This window comes from Elaeis guineensis, chromosome 14 (assembly GCF_000442705.2).
Source record: "Elaeis guineensis isolate ETL-2024a chromosome 14, EG11, whole genome shotgun sequence".
Lineage (NCBI taxonomy): Eukaryota > Viridiplantae > Streptophyta > Magnoliopsida > Arecales > Arecaceae > Elaeis > Elaeis guineensis.
This window is the reverse complement of record NC_026006.2, coordinates 69,048,288-69,066,686: the sequence shown is the minus strand read 5'-3', so window position 1 is coordinate 69,066,686 and position 18,399 is coordinate 69,048,288. Positions and strand designations below refer to the sequence as shown.

General features: G+C 36.3%; 2 protein-coding genes across 9 annotated transcripts; both read right to left on the bottom strand.

Moving 5' to 3' along the window:
* Positions 1-1,429: 1,429 nt before the first annotated feature.
* Positions 1,430-9,960, bottom strand: LOC105056881 (folylpolyglutamate synthase). Of its 4 annotated transcripts, none has more exons than XM_010939227.4 (16): positions 9,744-9,960; positions 9,527-9,675; positions 9,374-9,439; positions 9,162-9,271; positions 8,810-8,870; positions 8,297-8,380; positions 7,008-7,064; positions 6,704-6,764; positions 4,933-4,979; positions 4,746-4,823; positions 4,459-4,623; positions 4,108-4,365; positions 3,933-4,011; positions 2,757-2,912; positions 2,399-2,514; positions 1,430-1,782 (listed from the first exon to the last, which is right to left on the bottom strand). In XM_010939227.4, exons 1-16 carry the CDS (start codon positions 9,943-9,945, stop codon positions 1,723-1,725), a joined length of 1,749 nt encoding a protein of 582 aa, XP_010937529.1. In that variant the 5' UTR covers positions 9,946-9,960; the 3' UTR covers positions 1,430-1,722. The 4 variants fall into 4 exon arrangements, with proteins under 4 accessions (XP_010937529.1, XP_010937531.1, XP_010937532.1 ...); XM_010939229.4 differs by having other exon boundaries at positions 2,399-2,508; XM_010939230.4 differs by having other exon boundaries at positions 4,108-4,347.
* Positions 9,961-11,438: 1,478 nt separating this feature from the next.
* LOC105056883 (digalactosyldiacylglycerol synthase 2, chloroplastic) lies at positions 11,439-17,585 on the bottom strand. Of its 5 annotated transcripts, XM_029268107.2 has the most exons (6): positions 17,340-17,498; positions 16,798-17,019; positions 16,062-16,533; positions 15,347-15,613; positions 12,403-12,752; positions 11,439-12,174 (listed from the first exon to the last, which is right to left on the bottom strand). In XM_029268107.2, exons 3-6 carry the CDS (start codon positions 16,341-16,343, stop codon positions 11,661-11,663), a joined length of 1,413 nt encoding a protein of 470 aa, XP_029123940.1. In that variant the 5' UTR covers positions 16,344-16,533; positions 16,798-17,019; positions 17,340-17,498; the 3' UTR covers positions 11,439-11,660. The 5 variants fall into 5 exon arrangements, with proteins under 5 accessions (XP_029123940.1, XP_010937533.1, XP_010937535.1 ...); XM_010939231.4 differs by lacking the exon at positions 16,798-17,019 and having other exon boundaries at positions 16,062-16,457; positions 17,340-17,585; XM_010939233.4 differs by lacking the exon at positions 16,798-17,019.
* Positions 17,586-18,399: the final 814 nt, after the last annotated feature.

Sequence of the window (18,399 nt, the reverse complement as noted above, 5' to 3'; positions counted from 1 at the left end):
TGCCGGTGATGATCGGCTGTTTATAAAGGAACGTGAAACGCCGTCAGGTTCCGGTGGCCGAGAGGAGCCCTTTACGTACACTGGACCACAACCCAAAAGGAGGGAAATTAATTTTTTTTAAAAAAATATTAATAAAAAAATATTTATAAAAAAATTAAAATTATTTAAAATTTTTAATTATATTTTATATTTTAATTTGGTATAATGAGAACATCAAAATTTTTATAAAATTTTAATTTAAATTCTCACCTATCTTTAGTCCTGTGAGATAGCGTGACATATATATATATATATATATATAGTAAAAAAAATTTATATGACAAAAAAAAAAAGCTCATGTGAAAAAAATTATTTTTTTATATTTTTTTATTTAAGATATTTTTTTTGGACAGCTAAAATCGATGATTTTTATAGAGTGATAGTCTATTAATCGACGAGCAGTGGCATTGTGCGGTGATCAGATCTTCATTTTACAAAAAAAATAATTTCTCACCTTACATTAGGGATTTCACTTATTAGCATTTAGCTTAGATTTATTTATAATTCATAATTTTTTCATATTTTAGATACCATCTCTTTTAATTCTCCTATCTATCTTTCTCCACTAATGTGCAATCAATGCAAGTTGCAACTAAAATGAATCAACAATCGACGATGGAAGAACGATGAGAAAAATGATAGATTAAGAAAAATAAAATCCTACTCGCAAGAAGAACAAAAGATAATGTAAAAAAATTATCTCCATCGTAAAAATAGATGACTGGTCACTGTCTTCTCACCGATCGATAAACTACCCCTCTTATAAATTTTTCAATATTAAATCATCCAAATAAAAAAATAATCGAATTACACAACTAAAAAAAAAAAAAAGAGAAACATCTTATCTACATCAATTTCTCCTGCCACATATCTCTATCATGTAACCTCACATGGCCATTTGATAATGGCAGTCGGATGAAATCTATGATCAAAATTTAAATTAATTTATTTAAAAATTTGATGATTTAATTATATTAAATTAAATTAAAATAAAATTAAAAATTTTTAAATAATTTAAAATTTTTTCATGATTAACCCCCGATCTAACTACAGCTAACCTGAAATTTCTTTTGGCCGTGATAGTCTGCTTCCAGATTCTAAACCATGCCAAATCTCACCCATGTCATTCACGTCCCCGCCATTACCGTCAGGACAGGTGCCATCACCGGCCATCGGTGCTACCTGATCACGTTGCCTCAGGATACCTTAACAAAGCAAATGGAATATAAATGAAGATTCCTATTACTTCATGTTTTCTTCTCCGCCTGTACGTGAGCTTTTGACATTCACCATGTTACAAAGGCACGAATCGTGATGACCCCAATGAAATCAATTCCCCAGATGCGATCCTAGATCATTGCTTGGCATGATATTGGCCGTAGGCAGAATATATTGGAAATGTGCTTATAATTTTAAGCATCACTAAGAAAAAAAACGTGACCGTACAATATCAAATCAATATTTTTCAAATAAACATAATTATATTCACAGACCTCCTTAACCTGAAGATTTCAAGCATCCTTTCTGACAACACTGTTTTGCAACAAAGCGATGACCTGGAAGGCCATCAGAATTTCCTTTTCATCTCCATTGACATTTCATTTGGACAAACAGCCGGCAGCCACCAGGCACTTCCCACCCACCTAAACTGATTCTCGATCAACCAAAGGAGGAAATATCGTTTCACTTCTTGATTAATCTCAACACATCCCCCACGAGGTGCAACGAACCAGTCACTAGGACCTAAAAGAAGCATGAGACATACGTTATCAAGATGGCATACATGATTGGTAAGTGATAAAAAGTAATACAGTCATCAGAACGTTGTTGGTTTAGGGATTAAGTCTATACTGGCAAAAATCTTCTTGCTTCCAGGGTATCCGTTGCGCATAGAGTTATTCTATACATGAATTGCTATCTAAAACGGTACACATCATAAAAGAGTGCGATACTCCAATCAGGCAGAAAAAAAGGGGAAAAGAGAATTTTCTTTTCTTTTCTTTTCTTTTTTCACGTTGGAGAAAACAATATGGCATAGGCTCACATAATGCATATTGTCATAATTATAGTGCAAGCCATAGTGCAATGTCACGTGTCTCATTTTTTTTCATGAATAGACAAGATTATACTACAATCTCAAGCAGAAACTTAATGACATATCCCATCATTAACAAGATGCTTTTGACATCTGACATCAGGTAAACTACAAAACCAATGAACTTCATAGTTTGACATCAGATATGGATATCCATAAGAATGATGCATTTGGATATTAGTAGAATATAAAGGCCAATTAAGTAGTTTCTAAACTGATGCAGCACAATATCATCTTTTACTTGGACATAAAACAAGCCTGTACCTGGAAACGAGTAGATCGGTTTTGCTGAACATGTTCCCTGAGCCACTTAATAGCTAAAGGGAGCGAAGGAAATACCGAACTGTGTTCATGGTCCCTTGTGCTACTTAGTCCTGCATCTTTTCAAGCGATAATCCATGATGTTATTTTTATCAACTGCTACTAAATAAAAGAAATTATCAAATGAAAATTATTATCAGACCAAAAAAAAAAAGATGAATGAAAACTATTATCATGCCACAAAAAAAAAAAAGGATCTGAGGGTGAATTTATTACTTTCTTATAGGTTCTATAATTAGCCAGAAAACCTTAGCATTCCTTGTACAAATTAAGAAAAAACAAGCATAAGATGACATAATACCTTTTTCGCTGTGGGTAAGGCTTTCCCACACTTTTTGAAGTGTCAACTGCCAGGACAAATCCACATGCTGAGAATCTGCTGGTGCCGATACATGGGAACCAACCTTGTTATATACTGACTGGTTTGGTACAAAAAGAGCCCTATGGAAGTGGACTCCTGAAATAATGACCACCTTTATCTTGGTTACACAGTCATGTCCAAATAAATGAAATTTCACATAAAAATGTAAGTGCAGTAATAATTCCTGGAAAAAAGTTAGTAACATAATGAATAGCTCCAGCATTGTTGATTAACCCAGCATTCCCCTAAGATACGCCAGATCAGAAAGCACCAGATCCCGTGCTCTCTGATTGCTCATGGAAGAATTCAGAGAAGAGATCTGTCTTGGACTACCAAAGACTAATCTGCACTCTGCTGAATTCCCAGAAAGCAGGACACGACATCATGCATAGAGTAGATCGTGCGGATCTGGTTGTAATTAATATGATGATTCTAGTTAATCATAAACCAAAAGATTGATGTTTTATGCAAATGCATAAGCTTGAAGCATATAAAATGATTGAGCCTTATAATCAGGGAAGAGAAATCCCTGTGATCATTCACAAATTTGGTGCATAAACACAACCACTCCCCTGTGGTGGTCAAAACAGCCACCATATGGCCCTCTTGAGTAGTTGAGTGCACATCGATCCTCTAATATGGAAGTAACATAGATATATAGATTGGAAGTCCATTTATGGCCCAGTGACAGCACAAGAAAAAATGCCATTGCTTGAATATCATGATTTTGTAAATTATTTTACCAGTTTGCAGGCTGAGCAAAGTCAAAAAAAACATTTCAAGGTATTGAAACAATATCTACAGGAAACATGATAAGAAGATGCTGGAATATGGGACTGGTAAAACAAAAATATTACAATAACTGAGGAAAAAAGCATGTAGGACATATTTAAAAAGAAATAAAGAGGACATGGAATTCAATTGCAAGTTTTCCAAAATTTAAACTAATTATGTTAGGAAAGGATAAAGAGCTGCATGAGGCAGTGGGATGGGTGTATATTGTTGGCTGTGAAATTTGATCATTATCTGCACGAAACCACTGAATCAAATGCAAAGCTTTCATGAACTGAGTTGATTCTCCCGAAACATCAAAAGATTTTTCCCCTTGAAACTTACCATACTGGGCACAAGTATTTACAAGACGTGGAAGCAATAACTGAGGATCTCTCACTGACATGCAATTGAACAGAAGTATCTGCAATGTTGTTTTTTAAAGAACATTAATAAGACCTCACTGTCAGAGATAATGGAACATAAAGAGCAGGCTGGGAGAAACTAAATAAGACTTTACCTGGCTAGCATTGTGCCCAGCAAAATGTTGTTCCCCCTGGGTATCTGAATGTTGAGTAACATCTCTAATGGCATGTGAGAACCATCTTGCACACACCTCCAAACTTTCAGGGCTATGTGCTCCATCCAAATAGAAAACCAAGTCCCCAAGGCTGAAGTTCCGCTCTTGCGACCTTAAATGTGAATCAGGGACAATTTGTGCTCGTCCTTGCAAACTGGTTATTGTGAGGCCTCTGACAAACTGGTCAGGTAGAAAGGTCTGTTTTTCATGCAGAACATGACGTTATCCTGTATATGAATCAAAACAGGAAAAGAAAAGAAATACACCAGCCAATCAATGAATCAAACTTACAGTATCTTGAAAATTAATGCCTTCTGCATTTCCAGTTTCCTTAAGCCAAGCTCTAGACAAAGAAATTGCAAGGCCTGCATTTATGTATTGATGCTCACCATCAAGTCCAAGATGTAGATCCTTCAGTGCTCCAGAATCCAGAGGTGATACAACATGCAGAGGAATCTGCAATGGAATAAAGTCAACAATGTCTCTTACATGGTCATTGGATATGTTTACATTCTCGTTTATGTAACAATGTAGGTTGTGCAATATCTTCGTTGGTTGAACTTTGCTGTGCTACTTACACCTAATTGAAAAGCCTTATCCTTGAGCACAGACATTGCTTCTTCTGGCTGAGGCACAGTATAAGCTGGAACTCCTTGCTGCATTGAAATGAACAATTGGTGGAATTTAATGAAAATATGAAAAATTTGCTTGTAGCAGGTAGTAAGTTATTTTCATAGAAACAGTTCATGAGAACATAAAAAGAACCTTAAAGATGCCAGATTTCTCTCCAGCAATTTCACCCAGTGTATTTCCTGTTCATAGAACATGGAGCATTTTGAAGCCAAATTAACTTTCTCGAAGGCAACAGCAATTGAACTTTAATCTGATCATATGCATCAAGGATGTCATGTTTACTATGACTCCTTTTATGGTAATCTTCCCTGAGTGTGTGCAAACAAGATATGTATTTTCCAGACTCTATTCTGATATGCTAGGTGAATAAATATTCTAAGCTGCAGACACATCTTTTTTTTTTTTTAACCACTATGAACAGCATGCAGCTCATTCTCAACTTACACCACTCTGGTGAAGGAACATAAGCTGGTTAAAGAGTTGCCTACCAATTTGAGTCCCCGACAGCAGTAATCTGATGGATGAAATCATGGGTCACACAAAAAGATTTTTGTTTATTAGATGAGAGCATGATCATCCAAGAGGGAAGATTGACTAGGATAGGCTCCAATGAGTTGTATAATTTTAATCCCAAGGACCATGAGATTCCTAGAACAGAAATTTAGAGAGTTGTCACCAGTAGCTGTGGTAGTGGGCAAAAGGAGAAAGGAAATCATCTTTAATGCAAAACAATAAAAATGAGTCAAAAGCAGATGACAAAAGAAAGCGATCAAGGAATCGATATGCAGGATCATCTCATTGATTTCTCATGAAGGTAAGTAGGACAATATTTTGTGGAATTGCGCCTTAAAGGATTTGAGTTTAAAATCAAATTATTTTCAACCAAAGGCTATGCAAACATCATATGAGGAGAGAAGAGAAGAAAGTTGTTCCTGAATCTGCTAGACCATGCAGGAAAAAAAAAAAAAAAAAAAAAAAAAAAATATATATATATATATATATATATATATATATATTCTGAAGTTCAGATAGAAATTAGTCAAAAATTTGCAACATATTCTAAATCACCATAGACCATACCAATTTGTAACATTATGCTCTAATCCACCCTATAATTGATCCCACGCACTAATCACAACATAGAATACATATTATAATTCCATTTAGTTTATTATTATATGTATAAATTAAACCACTCATATGTTTTAACCACCGTGGGATAGGGCCATCCAAGTTTTTCTGTTGAATGGGACCTCTTGTGTACTGACACTCGGGACGGTGGATATCTGATATCAGCCCAGTCCATTCCTTAATTTCACCCATCCTAACACAGAACTACTTTCTTGGGAATTGGATCTATAACTAGCAAAAAAGAGATAAGGGCATATAAGGGATCTTCAATCCAAACTTACTAGGAACTCAGTTTTCATGACAAAGTTTTTTAACACTAGTCCCTTTTTTCTCATGAGTCCTCAACAATCTTAATGAACCTTTTGAGCATATTTTTCCACTATTTGTAATCTATCATATTCTTTCTGTAGATAAAATAAATTTACATTATTCGCCTCCAATGTCTACACAAATAACTATTCCAAGGTTGACCTTCATCATAGAAAATTCAATAGACTCAGAATTTTGATTTTATTTTTATTTTATCACCCTCTCCTATGATTTTGTATTGTTGTTTTGTAAGTGAAATTTCGTGATAACTATTGCAATTTTAAATATCAAATATTTTTACTCAAGCTACTGCAAATTATGAAATGAATGGACAAAGATCTCCACAATTTATTGTTGTCAGGAATGTACAGTTAGATCTTTCAACACAACCAAAAAGACTGTGACAGCTTGTTCATAATTCTATGCAGAAAATATATTTGAAAAAAAGGGAAACACAACTAACCAAGAATTTCCATATGGTCGTACCCTAGGGAAGATATTCCACAAACAATAGGTTTCTGCACCTGAAAAATGATGACTAGTTTTATGTCAATCGACATGCTCCAAAGTGAGAACATTGATAAAATAAAATAATGCCCTTCACTTATTCATCCTCTAGTCAATTCATTTCAGGCAATGAAATATCAATAAGATATGATGATATAAAATACTGTTAGAATTTTTAAGGAACACCCAGATTATATCACCAAGTCATGATAGTTTTTGCTGGAAAATCAATATCTGGACTCAATAGCATTTGTACGAACCACATTAGTTGCATCAAATTTTCCGCCCAAACCAACCTCGAGAATAGCAACATCTACCTGATTCAGTCAAAAATACATTGTTAAAATAGTGATTGGTTTCTCCTGATTTCATCTGTATAGGAAAGATTGATGTACAAAATTGCAAACTTCAACATTTATAGCCAATATAAATGTGATAAAACAACAAGAAGAGAAGAGGAAATCAACATGAAATCATCAAAATGGAAAGAAGCATTATCGCAAGAAAAAGTAGAGAATGGGATTACATGAAAGATCTTGTAACACACTGGTCTGCCATGCAACACATTTTGTACTGAAACAAATTTGCACACATGCCTGCTTGATAAATAATAGACAGGCAAAGACAAGAATCCTTATTGAATTATAATGGTATAATGCACATTAAGATCAAAGTTATGATGGTCAGAGGAGTAAGCAGCAATATCCTCATACACACCAATGAGGTCTCTGCTTCCATATCAAATCCTGTCCTAACATAAAAGCAATGAAGGTGCTTAACAATAAATAAGCTAGAAATAACCCTTCAAGCTAAATGCTTAGTATGCTTGGAATATTATGAGAATCACCTTATGATTAACTTTCAGGAGGTGGCACTCCAATAAAAAGTAACTCCTTTTTTGGAAGTTGATTCTTCTTGCTAGGCAGTTGTTTGTTACTTTGTTTTGCCTACTTTCAATTTGAATTAGTATTTCATAACTATATCCTACAGAAAACCATATCTAGCAAAAAAGATATTTTTCTAAAAAAATCTTTTACCTGCTTACATTCTTTAAGCTGAAAGTAAATCAATAGCTTCAGAAAGCTGCTCCCACATTGCTGGAATGAGGCTTGTTTAAGATACTTCTTAATCTAAAAGGATTAGATGTAAAGTTATGAAGCTATAGTTAACTGCAAAGTAGGTGAGGTCCAACATATCTCCAAACTGAAACAAGGGCCATATAATCGTATTTTAAATGCTGTTGTGATAATATTATACCAGGAAAAAAAGAAAGAAAGAAAAAGACAAGAGAAAGCCATGCTAACTATGATATTCAGCCAAAGAGCAAAGCTGACATCAGTATGGTAAGCATTTAATTTACAAAAATCCAACACACAATTCCATATTAGGCTTCTAAGGATAAAAAGGATATTATAAACTTGTGTCAAACAAGACTACACAGATATACCAAAGCAGCTAAAGAAAGACATTAACAATAGCACCAGAGATCTATGACAAAAGGAAAAAAAAATAAAAATGAAAAAAAAATGAAAAGAATTGCAATGTTGACCTGCTCGGCTGAAAATATCTTGAATGCAAGCAAAGCTAGGAAGCGGAAGTAGGTTGGCATGGGTACATCATCATTAGTTTTCTCCTGCAAGACAGAGCAAATACACCTCATGAATCGATTATTCTTAAATTAAAGGCAACATTTAGGGCCTACTTGTATGACTTTTGTTTTCTTTTTGAGTTTTCAAAAACACCAGAACAGATATGAATTTAGACTGAACACGATGAAACCCTTTTGCTTTTTTTAAAAAAAATTGTTTTGTAAAATCTTCATAGCTTTTGGAAGCACAGATTTATTGCTTTCAGAAAAGAGTGAAAACAGAAGCAAGGAACAGCAGAATTTCATGCAAATGCTATCTTCCAAATCAAATCTCGATGTGCTATTTCACCGATTTGTAGAGAAACAGTACACAAAAACAGCAACGGGCCTTCTCAAGCTATTTGTGCTTGGAAGCCAAAGCACTTAAGGTAGCTCATAATCTCATTAATCTGACAGCATTAGAAATGCAAATACCTGCAGCCTGTTCCAACACCACCAAAAGTATTCCAAAAACTTCTCTTCTGAAATTTCCACCCTAAAATTCTCAGGTCAGGAAAAAGAAGAAATCAGTACCGACTGCAGCTAAGCTAAAATATAACAGATTTTTTTTAGGGATTAACAAAAAAGAAAAAAAACATGCAGAGATGCACTTGAAGTGCAACGACGAGAGGCCTATACAACAAGCTATATCAAAAAAACCAACCAAATACCAGTTCTTGCATTTGGCAGAAATCTTTGCAACTGAGAAAGAACAACATCAGATCCTGATCCCTGACTGGGTCTGGAACTACGGTACTTGATTAAGTGAGCGAATCCAAAAGCTTACCCATCTATCCTGAACCGCTCCCGGACATCGATTAAGTGAGGGGATGTAAAGAGCCCAGTCCGAAATCCGCAACACCGCAGAATAGACTCAGTGAAGGCGCATGTCGAACCCTATGAGATTTATTCAAGATTTCATGCACATAAAACCCACATCCATCTGATTCTGCAATGAACGTTAAGAAAATGAGAGGCAAAGCAAAGCATTGTATTCACCTTTCCTTTAGTCCCGGCGACATGGATAACTTTCAGTCGAGAGATCGGACCATCCAACTCCAGCATCTACCAACCCAAACAAAACGTATAACTGTGGAATGCCAATAGCAAAGAGGGAAGATGGCTACCAATTAGAAGAGGAAGCAGAGGCACCTTCAGATAGTCAAACATTAGATCGAAGTTGTCGCCCTTGTTCGTCCCATCAGCTCGAGTGCGTCGAGTGATGAGGGAGGACAGGCAATTCAACGACTCCTCGTACGCCGTCGGCGAACTGTCGCGCTCCGGCGATCCAACGCCTCCTGCTATAGAAATGAACAGCCATCATCAATATTACACGAATCCTGGAAGGAAGGACGGGTGAGTAAATTACCTCCAGCCGCCATGCCTAGATTCGACGATCCGGCGCGAAGCGGATAGCTTTCTGGAGCTCGGAGGGAAGGAGCAACAAAAAGCAAGCGACTCCGGGTGCAGCGGAATGGAATATTTCCTCCGAATCCCCGTATAAGGGTGGCGGCTGGTACACGGGCAGATGGGGATGGGGTTCGAGGCGACAGGAGAGCGGGCGCCACCATAGTACTGGCGCGCGGTCAATCAATCCGTACCTAAGATTTTTTAATCACAACAACTCAACGAGAACCAAAGCGCCTTCTTTGCCTCTGTCGATCTGAACCGCCCGCCTGGCTGATGTTTCCTCTCTTGATCGCTGCAACGGCTCTAATTGTTCGAACGCGTTCACCGATCGCACGGACAAGAGGTCAATCACTGCTCCTTCGAGCGGACCTGAATGGGTTTACGTCGAACCTATAGACTTGCGTAAAGTCGGCCGTTGAGCAGTCCCCCAAGGTTCTGGAGAAATTAGTGGTGACATATGAGCCATCCTAATAAAAGGTTATCATGTCGTCCTTTTTTTTTTTCCTTTAAATCAATAAAAATTATCAATTAGTGGTTAAAATAATTTTTTTCATAGAAAATTTTCAATCAAATTTAGATAATTATAATTTTTCTAATAATAAATAATATGATAATTTTTTATTAAATAATTCAAAGTATATGGGATAGTACAGTCCTAACCAACAATTTTTCTAGATTCTGTCCATTTTATATAGCATTTCAAATTTTGTATACCAAGCACCCGCTACATGTCCGAGCTGATATATCAGCCGATATTAAGAGCTTGCGAATATTAGTTGATACGTTTGGAACATAGACTTTAGATAAATTATGACACCCAAAAAAAGCTTATTTGCTGGCAAAAAAAAGGAAAGAAACGCACACTCACAAAAAGACTGATTGTAGACCAAAGATAAGAAACAGGAAGCAGATCTTCTGAAACCCAAGTTGTATGAATATCCTACCACATAAATCTGGATAGATGATAGATTTTGATGGATCTCTTTTCCAACAATAGAAATTTGACAGATTTTGATGGATCTATTTCCAAAAAAAAAAACATAAACTTCTATAAAATTAACTTTATGAGCTGGTGCTTGGTCATACCTCTTTGCTTGGTGAATCTACATTCAATTCCTGCTCCACCTCAGAAATGAGAAGCAACAGTAGCAAATTTCCATCGTATCAGACAACTTTCCTGACTTCTTAAAATTTTGATTTAATCAGTATCAATAGGATTGCAATCTCGCAACTAAAACATATCTTTTATGAACTTCTTACATATTTGAATTTAATCTATGTCAGTCGGAACACAATCTTACCACAAACCATATCCGATGTAAATAAAAACTACTTAAAGAATAATGTAAGCCAACTTTTCGAAATGACAGTTCATAAAAAATTGCCTACCACCGAGCAGAAAATACAGAAGATAAACCCATATTAAACCATAATTTTTAATAAAAACCTCTTCATGAAAAATATTATTTTCCAAAAAAAATAGTGTTTTTTTTTTGGGCGTTCTTTCTTAACTAATTTCCATCAAATTTTATGTCTTGGAAACTAGCTTTCAACTCCTTTCAAGTACATTCTCAAGATGAAAATAATAAGTGCAAGCACCCCATGGCTCAAAGCTCGGGCAAATGTACACACATTATTATCGCACAGCTGGACATGGAGAGAAACTATAACCTTCATTTAACATACAAAATTGCAACAGTTTGGGCATTAGATATTTGCATCAGTTATGCTGTAAACGTGTTAGGACTTCCTTTTACATTTGAAAAGCCCCATAAAGATGACTTGGCAGTCACAGCTAGGTAGGAAACTCAACAGGCTGCACTCCACATTCTAATTCGAAGTATTTTTGCACAAGTGCCTCAGAAGCAGAGAAGCATCAATGTCTCATAAATGGCTTTCGCCCTGAAAAAACCAACCCAAGCTCCTTGCACTGTTGCTCATCAGGGTGCAAAGTATCCGGAATTGCACCAAAGGCACAACGTGCGGCCTCTATACCAGAAACAGTATTATGCAACAACGCAGATGCTTCTTCTATGCTCCTACTAAGCTCACGAGACGAGATCAACATGAAAGGCCCAGAAGAGGAAGCAAGTGCTTCCTCAGAAGCAACCTCATTTAGATCAGCAACCCTCAGAAATCTCTCTGTGGCTGCCTCCCATGACAGCTCATGCCTCAGTTCATCTGTCAGCGGCATAGGTTCTTCTGCCAAAGCTTGAAGAGTTAATTTCACAAATTCCTCACTGGTATTATACATGTGGCAGTTAGGAAATTGCTTGAAGAAGTCATTTGAAGGATGGTTGGCACAGATGACAATTTTTCCCATCGCAAGAGCTTCTGCAGTTGTTGTGCAAACTACATCTGTAGTGCTCGGATTTATAAACACCTTGTACCTGAAAGACCAGAAACAAAAATCTGAAATTCAGAGAGCAAATGATGAATTATAGACTTACTAGCTCACCATGACAGAAATTATTAAAAAGCAAATAGAAAAGTTCAGGCTGACAATCTCAGATTGACCAGCAGAGTTTTTACAAAACAGAACATAAATTCTAGCCACAGTGAACAAGAGTTCACATGCAGCATACTTGCAGTTCAGTTGCTAAAGGGAGGTTACTTACTCATGAAACAAAGGATCCACATGATCACAACCATGGTGAACTCTTACATCCAATTTTAATTTTCTAGCAGATTGTTGGACTTGATCAAAGTCTTCTCCATTTCCATATAATTCCACTTGAAGACCAGCAAGTTCGTTTTGGTGCTTTGAGAGCAGTTGAAGTAATTCCCTGTAGCCCTTACTCCATACCATCTTCCCAATAAAGTACACACCCTTGGTGAATGCTAGTTCTCCTCTCTGTTGCTGCCCATGCTTCAACTTGCCAACCTCAAGAAATTTGGGGTTGACACCATGAACATTGCAGATGATGGATTTTGGGAGTTCTTGAGTGGCAGCTGATAATCTTATAACCTGCAATCAGACAGAACTTTATATTAAGATACAATTCCAGAGGATGATACCAATGAACATTAACATCCTGCTTTCTATAAATACAGAGTACTTTTATCAAATTGAGAAGGAAAATTCACCACAGAACAGTATGTAAATCAAGGAAATGCTTTTTAATTGATCTTCCTAGAAATAGGAACTATGAAGAAGATACCAGAAATCTCACTAACATACACAGGATATTCTAATAGAGGGTTCCACCCAATCTTTCTCCATCATATCAAGTTTCCCACTCATATGTTGAACTGTTGCTTATGATGTCAAATCACTCTTAAACTCATCAACAATGCTTTAAAAAGTTCAAACTGCATGTCTTAAGAAAATGAACACAAGATTTTGTAATATTAGGAATTAAAGTTATCTCCTGGTCCTTAGGTATGCAATGATGGCAAGTAAACAACAAACTCCAAACAAGTTCAAGTAAAATATAATTAAAGGCTCCTAAATGAACACAGAAGAAAACAATTGGATAGGATAAGCAATCAACAACCCTTTTTTTTTTCTTACTATTGGAGAAAAAGGTAAACAGCAGAGGAGACTAGATATGGATTTCACACATGCAAGACATGCTCCAAAGAATGATCCAAGAACAGGCAACTAGGTAGCAAGAAGCATCAATTCTTGGAAATTTCGGAAGTTATATTTGCAATTGTTCATCTGTACGTAGTAATCTTAGTGCCATTTATAGGTAGCCAGCATTTGAAATCCTCTTGCAACATTTACTCCAACCAAGGTCAAAACAAGCCGTTCCTCAATTTCTCAATTCATGGTTTCTCAGGCCCCACTATTTATATAATCATATCTGCCTGTCCCTAACAAATTAAGATCCATTCTCCACCAGTGCCTCTGATATTTGTTGCACTTGGTCATAGCACAGCAAGAATTTCATCACGTTATCCTCCATTGGTGAAAAAGTACCTATTCATAATTTCACCATGACCACTGCTCAACTTTTCATATGCACTAGTTTAACATATAAGGACCTAATTTTCAACATTGTGGTGTATATATGCGTTATTTTATTGATTTTTTCTAAAACCTGATGGACATGGCATGACCACACGACGCTCTAGAACTAGTAAATATTTTCTGTTCTGCAAATTTTCCCTTTGTTAGCGGTCACACCGACTTCAAAGCATTCACCATGCGTAGATCGAGCAATGTGGGGCAACTAAAAGAAAAAAAAAAAAGGTAAAGAAAATGTTCTATAAAGAAGTAAACTCCAGTTCATATCATTAATGCTGGTCAGCAACCTCAACTCATGACCAATTTGCCACCATGCAAGTCAGTTTGTATAGTTATCTTCATCCATGACTCACCAGTAAAAATAAGCAAGATACTGGTACCAGACCCAACTTCCAGCTATTCATAAACAATCTGTCTTTCTGAAAGATCCTTGTGCTCAGGTATTCTTACTACTCCAAATTCAAAAAAGGAAAAAAAAAAGTTGGATTCATAAAATTCCTGAATCTGTTCATCTGAGAAAAAAATGGAAGTGAGTTAACAGAGAGAATCCACAATTTCTCTTTTTTTTTTTGATGTCCATGGCCAGTGCTCCAACAAACTATGTTGCATTCTGAATAGGGATCGGGAGATGATATACAGCTGCCTCCCTCCAATATCCTATAAAATAGCCACCAGGTCCATTTATTGTGCGATTGTGAGTACATGCTTAAATAATATCAATAAGCACACATTAACTCAAATATCTTACTGGTCTACTTTAAAGATGGCACAATTTTATATTTTTCAACATTGCTCATATGGTAGTTAGGCTACTCTCAGACTCTATGCAGGCACGTTCTTCATATATTAAATTGGGTCATAGTCCATTTTGGTGCATATCCTGCCCACATAGCACTGAATAGTTATGTCCATTAAGGCTTTATAAAATATTACCATTTTTCTTCACCAAAAACATGTACAACAAAAGAAATACCAACTTAAACAATAGATGGGCATTTGCATGCTGTTATAGTCGGCACAGAAGATGACCATAGGGAAGGTCCTAATCCAGGGCCACAAGTCAACCTGCCTATTGTTTGTTCATTTGCATAGCATGCACCCCTTTACAAGACAAATTGAAGTAAAGGTATCAAAGAAAAACTTCTTGTCTATTTGCTCATATAGGCACTTATTTTTGTCACATGGTTGGGGTTATCTTAGATGAAGCTGAGTGTATGTACCAGCCAATTGGCCTTAATTTAGGTCCATGCATGCATTATGGTACCCCCCCCCCCCCCAGCATGAACTAGCAATGTAACTCAGGTATTGAGCTGGCCACAAAACCTGTTCCATGTTTTTGTGGAGCCTATCCAACATCAACCTGTATTCCATATTTAAACTTTTGGCGCAGAGTAGACTTGGTTCTTCTGGACATTTAATTTTATCAAAGTGGACAAAATGCAGGAAAGCTAGAGATTGGTTATCATTCTCGTTCAAATTTTATGGAGGGGGAAATGCAAGGAGAAGTGGAGATTGTTCGATGATCAACTCTTCGGAGAAGCATACAGGCAGAACAATATCTTAAGAACAATTTTTGTAGAGAAACTTACTTTGTGGCAGTAGATACTAATAACCCAGTTATTGACGTATTTCAAAAGAAAGGCCTGTATATGCCCGTTTTGCTCTCTCTTCACATATTCCAAATAATTGGTGTGAACAACACCAATCACCCTCTGGAATTTAGTTTTCCATCTTCGTCCATGATGGTACCATGTAAGATGCTCGGGTTCCTCAAGGACAGCAACATCTGCCTCTTCATCAGGAATTGTTTCAGTAATATCACCAACAGGTAGAATGCTCCTTTTCTCTTTGGAAAACTGCAAAGTAATAAAAGCAAGCCAAATTATTCTCGGTTTAGAACAAGATGACAGTACTCTCTTGTTGTTGATTGTGGCTTGGATCCTAGTTGAACCACTCTTAATTGCAAATTTGCAGCCCCACATATGTTAGACCAGAAAACATAGGCAAATTCGATGTTAACAAACTAAAACATATAAACACCAAACAGGTAATTGTTAAGCCCAGGCAGCTATGCATAGAGTAGGATAAAAGGTTTTTAGATTACACATCACTTACCCAAGTCCAACTTATAAGCATCTTTACACAATAGTTCCATAACCACATTTAAATTATAATAGTGAATCTCTGATTGAATATGTGAATGACAACACAAAGGGCATAAGCCAAGGTTTATATATAGCATAAGCAAGAATGTATGAGTTGTTTTCGACATATTCAACAGAGATAGTGCAAAAACATATTTACCCTTCCAGGGTAGAAGCTTATTTTAAATGTTGATGAAATAGTAGTCCTCTCTTCAAGCCACTGGCGCACATAAGCTTCCTGGTCAGATGGCAAGTTAAATGTGATTCCATTGGGATAAACTAATTCTTGATCCTTCACGGACAGCCAAGGAATCACTAAAGTAACCTCTCTGTCACCCTCTTTTGCAAGATAAGCAGCACGAAACACAGGGTTGACAGCAGTTCCAGTCATCCATGGAAGGCTTGCAGTTGTAAGTATTGCAATATGTTGCTTCCGAGCCATTGATTCATCAGGGACAATTCTGGGTGAAGGCTGCTAGAGATGCGAGCTGCATATATCATGTGGTCTGATAAGCGATGGTCGCGTCTTCATTGGATAAAGATTGTGATGCCCAAGCTGCATTTAGCAATGGGGAATAAGCAGTGTTATGGAGAGAATTTCTTCTTCACCAACATAAAACACCATGAGGAAACTGTGGCAACAGAAGATACAACAACAAACATTATAGCACTTGCGAGAAATATTTGAACCATTAATAGGCATAAAGTTGCCCAGATTTTTTTTTCTTTTTTACACATATTTTAGAAATATTTAAAACACCTATAAGATAAAGATCCTTAAATAAAACTTTTATAACCAAGGAGAAGAAATGAAAGAAAACAATCATGGGATTCTTTTTCTCTATTTTACACGAAATCATGAGTCGATGCTGCCCATGAATTGAAATTTCTCTCACCACCAGTTCGAAACAAACTGCTCTCCTTTACGAGCGTCCCAATAAAAAACAGCAATCATTTTCACGCCTCAGATTTATCACATAAGTTACTGCATATTTTCTGACCGAACTCTTAAATGATTTTTGAGATTCAGAAGTTTTCTTCCATTTTTTCCCTTATCGTTCTCCCATATATTTTCGCTTATCTAATTCGCCTAAAAACCAAATTGCATTCCGAACCACCTGAAAAAGATAAAAAGATGGTCAAGTTCGACAAAAGCAAAAGAACGTACATGTGGAAGGAGTTTAGATTCGATAATTGGTTCGAAATGATGGAGACCCCTCGATTCGTCGACCGAAAGAGCCGAAATCGCGTCTCCTTAAAACCCTATCTTCTGCTCAATATCCTCTCAAGGGATAGACAGGAGTCATCGTGATCGCCTCAATACTATATATGCCGGTCTCAAAAACCTAAGATATTCCAGACCTGATCGTGGTCCGACGAAGGAAAAGCTCGTTTCGATTTCAAGGCATCATAAGAGAGCAGATAGGAAGAAAGTTACCTGGAAGAGACGAGATTCCGACGTCGGCGGAGCTAGGGCTACCGAAGAAACGCGATCGACGACAATACAGAAGAACCAAAGAACGAAGCAGCTCGAATGGAGGAATAGGAATGATACCAAAAAAACACCTTTCCTCCACCTAATTAAGTCTCGCCCCCATTTAGCTGTGCCAAGCTAACGCGGCAACCATCCATATTCCGACAATAGGCCCCACAAATCGTCTCCGTCGCGCGATCGGGCGACTTAGAACGACCCATTTTAACGAATTTCCTATTTTATGGGGGAATATTCCGAAATTAACATTTGGCCACCGCTCTCCCCAAAAGGGCATGTGGGCCTTACATCATGTGTGTGTGTGTGTGTATAGGTTATTAGGTGTGTTTGTATGTGTGTGTATATATATAATAATATATAATATGTCACTATTGGATCCAATGAATTTAGCAATTTGGCATGCCAATGCACTCTCATGATCACCGAGGTAATGTATGCCGTGCACGTGCCTGGGCCGTATCAAATCTACTTACGTTTTTTTTTTTTTTTTGATATCAAGGGATTCTTGCAAGCATTGCTAACCCGAAGATGACAAGAATATGATCAATAAAAAAATTATATTTAATTAGAGATTTCAATGAAAAAGATAAAAAATAATCTTTCTACAAAATAATTTTTTCATAGAAACATTTAAACCTACTATTTCATGAGCTAAGAATTAAGATAAAATTTTTTTTAAGATATTTTTTAATTTTTTTTCTTATATTTAATTTATTAAATATATAAAAAATATTTTATACAATTCTTTTCAAAAAAATATATATCCAACCAAATAAATAAATTATCTACAAAATATATTTTCTATACTCTATCTCATGATCAGTCAAATATATTGAAATTATTTTTTCAACTATAATATATTCAAGCATCAATTTTTTAGAAAATAAATTTTAATAAAATAATTTTTTTTTATGAACCTAGTGAGTCCATAATATCACATTAAAATGGTTATCAATGTCCATGTCTTCCACGCGCATGTGTTTAGTGTGTGTGATCACCCAATATT

Bases quoted from the DNA above. Each gene is read 5' to 3' on its own strand.
- LOC105056881 (XM_010939227.4), bottom strand. From the start codon at position 9,945: ATGGTGGCGCCCGCTCTCCTGTCGCCTCGAACCCCATCCCCATCTGCC. The intron at 4,624-4,745 runs GTAAGTAGCACA...ATTCCATTGCAG, and splicing joins ATAAGGCTTTTCAATTAGGT to ATTCCTCTGCATGTTGTATC. The intron at 4,366-4,458 runs GTAAGTTTGATT...CATGAAAAACAG, and splicing joins GCATTAATTTTCAAGATACT to ACCTTTCTACCTGACCAGTT.
- LOC105056883 (XM_010939231.4), bottom strand. From the start codon at position 16,343: ATGGCTCGGAAGCAACATATTGCAATACTTACAACTGCAAGCCTTCCA. The intron at 15,614-16,061 runs GTAAATATGTTT...ATTACTTTGCAG, and splicing joins TAAGCTTCTACCCTGGAAGG to TTTTCCAAAGAGAAAAGGAG. The intron at 12,175-12,402 runs GTAAGTAACCTC...CTGGTCTTTCAG, and splicing joins GTGGATCCTTTGTTTCATGA to GTACAAGGTGTTTATAAATC.